Source organism: Mustela nigripes, chromosome 13, assembly GCF_022355385.1.
Source record: "Mustela nigripes isolate SB6536 chromosome 13, MUSNIG.SB6536, whole genome shotgun sequence".
NCBI lineage: Eukaryota > Metazoa > Chordata > Mammalia > Carnivora > Mustelidae > Mustela > Mustela nigripes.
This window is the reverse complement of record NC_081569.1, coordinates 144,843,192-144,856,564: the sequence shown is the minus strand read 5'-3', so window position 1 is coordinate 144,856,564 and position 13,373 is coordinate 144,843,192. Positions and strand designations below refer to the sequence as shown.

Here is a 13,373-nt window from a genome sequence, read left to right as displayed (position 1 = left end):
CAGAATAGAGAGCCCAGAAATAGACCCTCAACTCTATGGTCAACTAATCTTCGACAAAGCAGGAAAGAATGTCCAATGGAAAAAAGACAGCCTTTTCAATAAATGGTGCTGGGAAAATTGGACAGCCACATGCAGAAAAATGAAATTGGACCATTTCCTTACACCACACACAAAAATAGACTCAAATGGTTTAAGGACCTCAATGTACGAAAGGAATCCATCAAAATCCTTGAGGAGAACACGGGCAGCAACCTCTTCGACCTCTGCCGCAGCAACATCTTCCTAGGAACAACGCAAAAGGCAAGGGAAGCAAGGGAAAAAATGAACTACTGGGATTTCATCAAGATCAAAAGCTTTTGCACAGCAAAGGAAACAGTTAACAAAATCAAAAGACAACTGACAGAATGGGAGAAGATATTTGCAAACGACATATCAGATAAAGGACTAGTGTCCAGAATCTATAAAGAACTTAGCAAACTCAACACCCAAAGAACAAATAATCCAATCAAGAAATGGGCAGAAGACATGAACAGACATTTCTGCAAAGAAGACATCCAGATGGCGAACAGACACATGAAAAAGTGCTCCATATCACTCGGCATCAGGGAAATACAAATCAAAACCACAATGAGATATCACCTCACACCAGTCAGAATGGCTAAAATCAACAAGTCAGGAAATGACAGATGCTGGCGAGGATGCGGAGAAAGGGGAACCCTCCTACACTGTTGGTGGGAATGCAAGCTGGTGCAGCCACTCTGGAAAACAGCATGGAGGTTCCTCAAAATGTTGAAAATAGAACTGCCCTATGACCCAGCAATTGCACTATTGGGTATTTACCCTAAAGATACAAATGTAGTGATCCAAAGGGACACATGCACCCGAATGTTTATAGCAGCAATGTCCACAATAGCCAAACTATGGAAAGAACCTAGATGTCCATCAACAGATGAATGGATCAAGAAGATGTGGTATATATACACAATGGAATACTATGCAGCCATCAAAAGAAATGAAATCTTGCCATTTGCGACAACATGGATGGAACTAGAGCGTATCATGCTTAGCGAAATAAGTCAAGCAGAGAAAGACAACTATCATATGATCTCCCTGATATGAGGAAGTGGTGATGCAACATGGAGGCTTAAGTGGGTAGAAGAATAAATGAAACAAGATGGGATTGGGAGGGAGACAAACCATAAGTGACTCTTAATCTCACAAAACAAACTGAGGGTTGCCGGGGGGAGGGGGTTTGGGAGAAGGGGGGGGGATTATGGACATTGGGGAGGGTATGTGATTTGGTGAGTGCTGTGAAGTGTGTAAACCTGGTGATTCACAGACCTGTACCCCTGGGGATAAAAATATATGTTTATAAAAAATAAAAAATTAAAAAAAAAAAAAAAGAAAAGAAAGAAAACTAGGATGCAAAATGGTTACATAAATTTTCTAAGGTCCAACAAACTATATAGTAGCAAAATGGGGAAATGAGAAAAAAATTCATATTGTAAGTGCAATTAGTATATAAACTTCAACAAAAGTTCAAAGGAAAGTCATCAAGCTAGTTTTCAAGATTACAGTAAAAATATAGACTTTAAAGTGATTTGAATTTTGGGTTGACTGTAATTAAGCATCCAATTGTTGATCTCAGCTCAGGTCTTTAAAAATTTTTTTTAAATAATAATAATAAAATTGTTTGAAGTTAAAAAAAAAAAAAAAAAAGAAATTAAAAATAGAACTTCTCTATGTCCCTGCCATTGCACTACTGGGTATTTACCCCAAAGATACAGATGTAGTGAAAAGAAGTGCCATCTGTACCCCAATGTTTATAGCAGCAATGGCCATGGTCCCCAAACTATGGAAAGAACCAAGATGGCCTTCAATGGACAAATGGATAAGGAAGATGAGGTCCATATACACTATGAAAAATTTTTTTAAATGTGTATTCCAGGGTTGGCTGTTTTCCACTTTTCCACATCATCAACAATACTTGGTCCATTCTCATGTCCTTTGTTTTTGTTTTTTTGGCTTTTTTCATAGACTTGTTAAGAGTTGTGGGGTGCAGGGGCGCCTGGGTGGCTCAGTGGATTAAGCCGCTGCCTTCGGCTCAGGTCATGATCTCAGTGTCCTGGGATCGAGCCCCGCATCGGGCTCTTTGCTCAGCGGGAGCCTGCTTCTCTCTCTCTCTCCGCCTACTTGTGATTTCTCTCTCTGTCATATAAATAATAAATAAAATCTTTAAAAAAAAAAAAAAAAGAGTTGTGGGGTGCTATCTCACTGGTGGAGGGTTGGGTTTCACTGATGATTAGTGACGTTTATCACTGATAGACATTTGGTTGTATTCTTTCTCTAAGATTTTTTTTTTATATGAGGGACAGACAGCATTTCATCAAGTGCTCAGAGGTGCAGAAAGAGAGGGAGAAACAGATTCATAGGGGATGGCAGAGCCAATGTGCGACTCAATTCCAGGTCATAATTTGAGCTGAAGTCAGATAATTAATAAACTGAGTCACCTAGAAGCCACCATTTTTTAAATCTTCTATAGAGAAATGAATATGGAAGACCTTGGCCCAAGTTTTTTGAAATATATTATTTATATATGTGAAAGAAAGAAAGCATGAAAAGAGGAGCAGATGGAGAAGAGAGAAAATGTCCAATAGATTCCCAATGAACACAGAGCCTGTGACAGGGCGCAATCCCAGGACCTTTGTCATTACCTGATCAGAAATCAAAAGTTGGACTCATAATCTACTGAGTCATTCAGATGCCCCATCCTTGCCCGAATTTTTTAATCTTGTGATTTGTTAATTTTTATTTATGTGTTTTTGATAGTTTCTGTTGAGGTTAAGGAGTCACTTCTGTATTTTGAATGTTAACTCATTCTCAATATTTGGTTGAGCACCGTCTCCCATTTCATAGGCTGCCTTCTTGCGCTGTCAACATTTTTCTGCACACTTTGTAGTTTGATGTAGTCTCACCTGTCTTTCTTTGCTCGTTTCCTGTGATTTCCCTTTTATAACAAATAAACCATAGCTGAGCAAATGTCATGATGTTTGTTCCCCTTTGTTTTCTTTTCTTTCTTTCTTTATTTCTTTCTTTATTTATTTATTTAAATTCAAGCTAGTTAACATACAGTGAATTATTAATTTGAGGGGTGGTATTTAGTGATTCATTAGTTGTGTATAACACCCAGTGCTCATTACATGATATGTCCTCCCTAATGCCCATCACCCGGTTATCCATTCTCCCCACCCACATCCCCTCTAGCAACCCTCAGTTCTCTATAGTTGAGTCTCTTATGTTTTTGTTTTTTTCTTTTTTATTTCTTTTCAGCATAACAGTATTCATTGTTTTTTTACCACACCCAGTGCTCCATGCAATATGTGCCCTCCCCATTGTGGGGGTTTTGGGGTCAGGTTTTTTGCTTAAGTCTTTAATTCACTGTGAGATTTCCTGGATCTATATATCTGTATGTTATAAGATAAGGATCCAATATCATGATTTTGCATGTGGATGTCCAACACCATTTGTTATAGACACTATCCTATCCCCATTGTGTTTTCTTAAATAATTTTTGGGGAATATGCTGGCTGTATATGAACACTTTCACTTCTTATCTCCATAATCCACTGCACTGCCTATGAGTATGATTGTATGCTAGTCATAGACCATTGTAGTTAATATACCTCTGCACTATATTTATAAAGAAGGAATATTATGTCCCCAGGAGTCTCATGATTGTGTTGTCATAGCCATGTACTTTGTATTTCTATATGTTTAAGGAATATTTTCTATTTCTGTAAAGACCATTGGCATTTTTAATGATTTAATTAACATTGAAATTATTAGAAGAGAAAAAAACAAATTGAAACTATGCAAATACTAAATCAGGGAGATTGAAATTGGTATTTTGAAGAGACAAATGCAATTTAAAATCATAGGTAGACTAGAAAAATAGGTAAACCTCAAATAAATACAAGAGTTCAAAGAGAAGTAGCTGACACCAAATAATGAAAAGGAACAAGAAGAAAATACTAAGATATTTACAGAGCAACATTGGAATAACAAAGGGCAAATTAGAAAATTTCTAGGTTTATCAATATGCCAAGACTGTTTCATGAAGAAATAGAAAACGAACAGAAAACAAACAAACAAAACTAATAAGAAGACCAAATTCATTGCTGCTATAAACATTGGGGTACAGATGGCCCTTCTTTTTACTACATCTGTATCTTTGGGGACTCTGAAAAACAATCTGAGGGGTTTGAAGCAGCAGGGGTTGGGAGGTTGGGGGAACCAGGTGGTGGGCATAAGGGCACGGATTGCATAGAGCACTGGGTGTGGTGCAAAAACAATGAATACTGTTATGCTGAAAATAAAATAAATATTAAATAAGACCAAATTCATAATCTAAAGCCTTCTGCCTCAAAAACAAAAACAAAAACAAATCAAAAGTGAAAAACAGATAAAGATCCGTCCAGGATCAGATTGTTTTACCTATGAAGTACACCAAATATTTAACCAAGAATAAATGCCAATATTTCTCAGTCTCTTCCAAATAAAACTGACAGGAAACTAATATGTCCAAATTCATTCTATAAAGCCAGCATTACACCAACAACAAAGCCAGGCAAGGACTCCTCAAGACCTGAAAACTCAGGCCAATATCTCACATGAACACGCCTGTAAAAGTCCAGCCATACTGAATGCAAAGTACATTGAAAGATCATACATGATGACCTAGTTTCCGAATCATCCTTCAGAAACAAAGATCACTCAACATACATAGATCAATAAATGGGACACTCTGCATTAAGACAGGGAAGGATTGGATCTACATAATGCTCTCCGCTGATGCCTAAAACTACCTGAGAAATTTCAACGCATGTTCATTAGAATATCTCAACAATTGAGGAACAGATGGAAATTACTCCACTTGATCATGGTTATAGATGAAAAACCCACACTTTACATCATATTAAACAGTGAAAACCTGAAGACTTTCCTGTCACATCAGGAGACAGGCAAGGATGCTCACTCCTACCATAAGTATTCAACATGATATCATGAAGGAGAATAAGATGTACAATTCCAAATATCTCATCTGATCCCTGAGTTACTGTGAACTGAAGTCATTTGAGAACCTGCCAGTGGAAGGACATTATGAGGCCTTCTTTGTCCTCCTGACAGCAGGAAATCAGTCTCCTGTGGGAAAGCTCCCTTCCCTGTACAAGGAGGGGAGAACCATGCCCAGGACCAGAATATGGAACTTAGGGCCCAGAAGACTATGCAAACAAACGTTGTTTGTTCTTCACTAATTGACTGACCCAAATACTTGCCTTCAATCTTTGCAAATCCAATCTTTTGTTATCTAAGTGGCACAAGTGCTGTCTACTTTGGTCGTTTTCTGAGTTCATATTTTAGGGATCTGATGCATGTGCAAAATGAAATTCATTTTCCCCTTACATCTGTCCTGCATCTACTGAATATTTAGACCCAACAAAGAACCCAGAAGATAAGAAGGGAAACTCTTCTACATTGACAACTGGAAGACCTACCAAGAGAAATTAGCCAATAAAAAAATAAATATATTGAAATCAGTAACAGGAAGAATGATTCTTTGTTTGCATATGATATGTGTGTTTTTTTCAATATTCATTATTTTTAATGTCCAGCATTGATATGTGTGTTTTTTAAAGATTTTATTTATTTATTTGTCAGAGAGAGATAGAACAAGAGAGCTAGCACAAGCAGGGAGAAAAGCAGGCAGAAGAAGAAGGGTCCCTGCTGAGCAAGGAACCTGATGTGGGACTCTATACCAGCACCCTGGGATCATGAGCTGAGCTGGAGGCAGAGGCTTAAGGATGGAGCCACCCAGGGGTCCCCGCATATGACATGTTCTTACACAAACACTACAAATGCCACACACAGAGAGATAAAAATCTTTGAACTAAACAAAGATATCTGGGAAACTCCAGGATAGAAAATCAACGTACAAAATAAAGCTATGTCTCCACACAATAACAACAAATATCTAAAAAAAAAAAAATTAATAAAATCATTCTATATACACTGACACAGGAAATAAAATATTTTGGGTTAACATTCAACAAGGAGTTTAGATACTGTACACTAAAAATGACCTACATTGATGAAAGACTTTTAAAAGTGCATACAGAAATGGAAAGATAACTGTGTTCACAGATTAGAAAACTTCCTCTAGTCACAGTGCCATCCAAACAAAGTGATCTTCAAATGTAATGCAATCTTTGCTTTATTAACTAGTAAAGGAATGAATCTAAGCCTGGAGCTTGCTATATAGTCAGAAGACATGCAAATAGGGCCCTCCTTTGCTGATTAAAAGATCCCAGCCAGAAACCTGTAGCTGGGAGAGGAGACACTCCCCGGGATTCCCAGGTGTTCCCATTCAGTGATTAGGACAGAACATAGACAACTCATCATGGAGTTTGTGCTTGGCTGGCTTTTCCTTTTTGTTCTTTTTTTAAAAGTTTTATTATTTTTTAAATTATTTTATAAACATATAATGTATTTTTATCCCCAGGGGTACAGGACTGTGAATTGCCAGGTTTACACTTTTCACAGCACTCACCATAGCACATACCCTCCCCAATGTCCATAACCCCACCACCCTCTCCCAACTCCCCTCCCCCAGAAACCCTCAGTTTGTTTTGTGAGGTTAAAAGTCCCTTATGGTTTGTCTCCCTCCCAATCCCATCTTGTTTCATTTATTCTTTTCCTACCCCCCAAGTCCCCCAAGTTCCCTCACAACTTCCTTACATCAGGGAGATCATATATAATTGTCTTTCTCTGATTGGCTTATTTCATTAAGCATGATACCCTCTAGTTCCATCCACGTCATCACACATAGCAAGATTTCATTTCTTTTGATGGCTGCATAGTATTCCATTGTATATATATATATATACCACACCTTCTTTGTCCATTCATCTGTTGATGGACATATAGGTTCTTCCCATAGTTCGGCTATTGTAGACATTGCTGCTATAAAAATTCAGGTGCATGTGTCCCTTCAGATCATTACATTTGTATCTTTAGTGTAAATACCCAGTAGTGCAATTCCTGGGTCATAGGGTCAGCTTTTTGAGGAATCTCCATGCTGTTTTCCAGAGTGGTTGCACCAGCTTGCATTCCCACCAACAGTGTAGGAGGGTTCCCCTTTCTCCGCATCCTCGGAGCATCTGTCATTTCCTGACTTGTTAATTTGAGCCATTCTGACTGGTGTAAGGTGATATCTCATTGTGGTTTTGATTTGTATTTCCCTGATGCCCATGGATGTGGAGAATTTTTTCATGTGTCTGTTGGCCATCTGGATGTCTTCTTTGCAGAAATGTCTGTTCTGTCCATTTCTTGATTGGATTATTTGTTCTTTGGGTGTTGAGTTTGCTGAGCCCTTTATAGATTTTGGATATTAGTCCTTTATCTGATATGTTGTTTGCAAATATTTTCTACCATTGTGTCAATTGTCTTTGAGGAAGACACAAAGAAATAGAAAAATGTTCCATGTGCATGGATTGGAAGAACAAATGTTGTGAAAATGTCTATATTACCTAAAGCAAACTACACATTTAATGCAATCCCTATCAAAATCCAATCCTTTTTTTTTTTTTTAAAGAAATGGAACAAATAATTCTAAAATGTCTATGGAACCAGAAAAGACCTCGAATAGCCAAAGCAGTATTGAAAAAGAAGCAAGTTGGTGGCATCACAATTCCAGACTTCAAGCTCTATTACAAAGCTGTCATCATCAAGGCAGTGTTTCACTGGCACAAAAACAAACAATCGATCAATGGAACAGAATAGAAAGCCCAGAAATATATCCTCAACTCTATGGTTAACTAATCTTGGAAAAAGCAGGAAGGAATGTCCAATGGAAAAAAGACAGTCTCTTCAAAAAATGGTGTTGGGAAAATTGGACAGCCACGTGAAGAAAAATGAAATTGGACCATTTCCTTACACCACACCCGAAAATAGACTCAAAATGGATGAAGGACCTCAATGTGACAAAGGAATCCTTCAAAATCCTTAAGAACACAGGCGGCAACCACTTCAGCCTCAGCCATAACAACTTCTTCCTAGGAACATCACCAAAGGCAAGGAAGCAAGGGGAAAAATGAACTATTGAGACTTCATCAAGATCAAAAGCTTTTGCATAGCAAAGGAAACAGTTAACAAATCCTTTTTGCTCTTTTAAAAGGTAATTTATGGAGATTAATGGACATTAAGTATGCAAGTGTATGTGTGTGAGGGAAACAGTGGGTATGTGACAGTTTCCAGACTAGGATGTCTTCTGTTTGCAGGTGTCCAGTGTGAGGTGCAGCTGGTGGAGTCTGGAGGAGACCTGGTGAAGCCTGGGGGGATCCCTGAGTCTCTCTGTGCAGCCTCTGGATTCACCTTCAGTAGATACTTTATGAACTGGGTCCGCCAGACTCCAAGGAAGGGGCTGAAGAGGGTCCCAGATATTAGCAATGATGGAAGTAGCACAAGCTACACAGACTTCGTGAAGGGCCGATTCACCATCCCCAGAAACAATGGCAAGAACATGCTGTATCTGCAGATGAACAGCCGGAGAGCTGAGGACACAGCAGTGTATTACTGGGTGAGAGACACAGGGAGGGGACCTCAGTTTGAGCCCAGAGACAAACCTCACTGTAGGACAGGATCTGGACCACCAGAGGGTGCACAACACTCACGAATTCTATCTTTAGAATTTAGCCAAGAGCAGCTGCAGATGGTGGTTATGAGCAGGTTTCCTGTCAGGGTCTGGGGCCTCCTCTCCATAGAGCAGTTTCCCCACAGGAAGCCTCTCTGGACACATGATTCTGTGCTTACTTCTTCACTCTCTGACTTAGAAAATTTGTTCTAATGGGAAAACAACTACACACACACACACACACACACACATAAATAGATATAAGTACACAAAATACAGAGTCAGTTACATTGTTTATTCCCATCCCTAAGTACCAAAGGATTACAAATATTCTGGTGCTCATCAACTGAACCTTTACAAGAATCCCAGCAGCACTCAGTATGCATCCCATGTCCACCCAGCTCACAGTGCAAACTTGCTAGCAGGAACATCCATGCTGGACATGAGGATACAGAGACATCGAAAATACAAAGCAATAGAAGAACGGCCGACCCATAATAGGGTCACTGTCTTGAACCATGCTCACAGCATCAGTCTGATAAAACACAGATGGGGAGACAAGATGGCAGGGAAGTAGGAGGAGGCACCCATTCAACCTGCACCCTAAGTGAGCTGATTACCTTCCAAAGAAATCCAATCACCCTCGAAATCAGCCTGAGATCAGAATTATACACGTCTGGATCTCTACTGGAGCAGAAGACTCCAGTGGGCAGGTAAAGCGGAGTGGGAAAGTCAGACTGATATCTGAAGATAAACAAAAGGGAGAGGGAGCCACCAGAGGCAAAGTAGTATCCCAATACAGGAGTGCCCTGCGCCTGGGGACCAACATTAACTCGGGAGTCTGGTAGAAAGCACTCAAAAAGAGCAAAGGATCACGGAAGGAAATTGCGGGAATCTCGGGGTGTTAGGGTCCGGGCTTAAGTCCCCAGACCCAGGACAGCCACCCCTGGTGCAGAGCCAGAGAAAGTGGGGCAGAGAAACCAGGACTCAGTCCCTGAAGCACCAGCACGCCAGAGAGTGCTTGACGCCCAGCTCCCATGAGGGGCTGGGAGCCTCACCAGCCAACAGAAGCACAGCCTTTTTGCAGCCCCTACTCGAGTGCCCTTCCATGCCATTAGAGTCCCAGTCATGTCCCGTGCCCTCCCCTGAGTGAGGTGCACACAAACACCAGCCTGGTGCTCTCAGACCAGAAAAACCAGGCACTCCCAGCCAGGGCCAGCAGGAAAATCTCAGTGTGTGATCGCTGCTTGGAACTTCTGTGGCATTCTGGAGCTGCCCAGACAGCCACCACTGCCATGGTTTTGGGAACAAGCAAAAAATCCTGAGTCCCCAGGGACCACGACTGGGAACCTGCTCTGCCAGCAGCCAAGGGGGGATTTATATGGGATCTGCAGCCAGACTGAGGATTCTCTCTGAGAGGGAGGTCAGGGTGTAGTTTGCTTTCCTCTAAACATACAAAAACATCAAAAGCAGTCAAGGTGAGAGAGAAAAACAAAAGTGAACATATATAAAAACCTCCAGAGAACAAAAGGCTGAAAAAACCAGTTTCCTCAGAGCCCACCCCCTTGAGGGGGGTGGAAGGACTTAGCTGAGAGAACTTCTGGGACTGAAAACCCACGTGGCAGTCCCCTCCCCCAGAATACCAATCCGGAAAGGAAAAAAGAAAAAAAAAAAAAGGACAACAAGAGAACAACCACCACTACTTCATAGGACAATTTTTATTATTAATTCAATCCCACTATTCTGGCTCATTTTTTATATAGTTAATTTTTATTATTATATAGATAATTTTTTAACCTATTTACCATCACAGTGAGATGTCCAGTACATCAAATTCCATAATAGCCTTCTAACCTGAACTTTTTGATACCTACACCTGTGTTTTCCTTTTGCATTTCTCTTTTTTAAATTTCTTTTTTTTAATTTTAGTTTAGTTCAGTTTATTCCTTTTTTTAATTTTTATTTTCTAATATTCATATAGAGTTAAACTTCAAGGTAATCCCATTTCCCCAATCAATACTACGCCTATAGGTAAACCAATTTTTAATCCCCTTTATCTTAGGAAAGCTGAGTCCGTTAACAAAGATATCAAGATACATCCAGGAAGAATCAAAACAACCTTCCTCCCCCACACTGAGAATTTACAACCACTCTCCCATCTTTTTCTTCCACCAGTATTTCTGTGTTTTTGTGTTTGTCCTGATAGTATATAAATCTTACACTCAGGGTTCTTTTTGACGAGGTTCTTCCTTTATTTGCATATATATATGCAAATATATATATATATATATATATATATATATATATATCCCTTGTCATATACTTTTATCAGTCTTTTCATTTGTTTGTGTCTGTTTGTATACCTCATAAATCTTACCTTGGGGCCCATTTGGGCTAAACCGTCTCTTATCTCACCTTTCTTTCCTGTCTCTCTCCCTTTCTCTTTTTTTCTTTTCATTTTCTTTTTCCTCTCATTTGGGTGGGGAACCCTGATTGCTCAGAAGCGTTCCAGGGTGCATCTTGACTGCACCACAGTCTATACAACCAGCTACACCCATTCAGCCATCTCTCACCAAAATGACTAGGAGGAGGAATGCCCAACAGAAGAAAAATACAGAGGATGGACCTTCTACAACAGAGCTAACGGCTATCAACATAGACAATATGTTGGAAAGAGAATTCAGGCTAACAATTTTCCAAGCAATAGCCAGGTTGGAGAAAGCCATGGATGACCAAATGGAATTTATTAGGGCCTAACTGAAAACGACCAGAGATCATGTTTTCAATGTTAGGGAAGAGCTGAAAGCTACCAGGGATGAGCTTCACAATGCTCTCAATGAGTTCCAATCTAATCTAAATTCTCTCAAAGCTAGAGTAACTGAGGCAGAAAATAGAATTAGTTATCTGGAGGACAAACAGATAGAGAAAAAGGATCAGGAGGAAGCCTGGAACAAACAGCTTAGAAGCCAAGACAAAATAATCAGGGAAATAAATGATGCCATGAAACGTTCCAACGCCAGAATTATTGGAATCCCTGAAGGGGAGGAGAAAAAAAAAAGTCTAGAAGATATAGTGGAATAAGTTCTTCATGAAAATTTTCCAAATCTCATGAATGGAACCAGCGTTTATGTACTAGAGGCTGAAAGGTTCCCCCCAAGATTACAGATTCTCAAAAGTCCTCGAGACACCTAATAATAAGAATGAAGAATTATAATTTTAGGCAGAACCTCTTGAAAGCAGCTAGGACAAAGAAGATCCTTACTTACAAAGGAAAGCCCATCATAATAACGTCAGACCTGTCCACAGAGACCTGGCAAGCCAGAAAGGGCTGGCAAGATATATTCAGGGCACTGAATGAGAAGAACATGCAGCCAAGAATACATTATCCAGCAAGACTGGCATTCAAAATGGATGGAAAGATAAAGAGATTCCAGGACCGGCAAGGCTTAAAAGACTATGCAACCACCAAGGCAATACTGAAGGAAATATTAAGGGGGCTTTTTTTTTTTTTAATTTTTTCAATTTATTTATTGTCAGAAAAAAAATATTCATTATTTTTTCACCACACCCAGTGCTCCATGCAATCCGTGCCCTCTATAATACTCACCACCTGGTACCCCGTCATCCCACACCCCTGCCACTTCAAATCCCTCAGATTGTTTTTCAGACTCCATAGTCTCTAATGATTCACCTCCCCTTCCAATTTACCTCAATTCCCTTCTTCTCTCTAACACCCCTTGTCCTCCATGATATTTGTTATGCTCCACAAATAAGTGAAACCATATGATAATTGACTCTCTCTGCTTGACTTCTTTCACTCAGCATAATCTCTTCCAGTCCCATCCATGTTGCTACAAAAGTTGGGTATTCATCCTTTCTGATGGAGGCATCATACTCCATAGTGTATATGGACCACATCTTCCTTATCCATTCGTCTTTTGAAGGGCTTCTTGGTTCATTCCACAGTTTGGTGACCGTGGCCATTGCTGCTATAAACATTGGGGTACAGGTGGCCCTTCTTTTCACAACATCTGTATCTTTGGGGTAAATACCCAGGAGTGCAATAGCAGGGTCATAGGGAAGTTCTATTTTTCATTTCTTAAGGAATCTCCACTGTTTTCCAAAGAGGCTGCACTGACTTGCATTCCCACCAACAGTGTAAGAGAGTTCCCCTTTCCCACATCCTCTCCAACACATGTTGTTTCCTAATTCGTTAATTTTGCCCATTCTAACTGGTGTAAGGTGGTATCTCAGTGTGGTTTTAATTTGAATCTCCCTGATGGCTAGTGATGATGAACATTTTCTCATGTGTCTGATAGCCATTTGTATGTCTTGATGGGAGAAGTGTCTGTCATATCTTCTTCCCATTTTTTGATACGTTTGCCTGTTTCTTGTGTGTTGAGTTTGAGGTGTTCATTATAGATCCTGGATATCAACCTTTTGTCTGTATTGTCATTTGCAAATATCTTCTCCCATTCCGTGGGTTGCCTCTTTGTTTTCTTGACTGTTTCCTTTGCTGTGCAGAAGCTTTTGATTTTGATGAAGTCCCAAAAGTTTACTTTCGCTTTTGTTTCCTTTGCTTTTGGAGACATATCTTGAAAGAAGTTGCTGTGGCTGATACCGAAGAGATTACTGCCTATGTTCTCCTCTAGGATTCTGATGGATTCCTGTCTCACGTTGAGTT

General features: G+C 39.8%; 1 gene segment (V, D, J or C); it reads left to right on the top strand.

The window, feature by feature from the left end:
* The window catches only part of LOC131999475 (putative V-set and immunoglobulin domain-containing-like protein IGHV1OR21-1), a 30,283-nt gene extending 19,523 nt beyond the window's left edge, over positions 1-10,760 (top strand). The window contains 2 exon segments of the V gene segment in view: positions 8,337-8,635; positions 10,752-10,760. Of these exon segments, the coding sequence occupies positions 8,337-8,635; positions 10,752-10,760 (308 nt within the window).
* Positions 10,761-13,373: the final 2,613 nt, after the last annotated feature.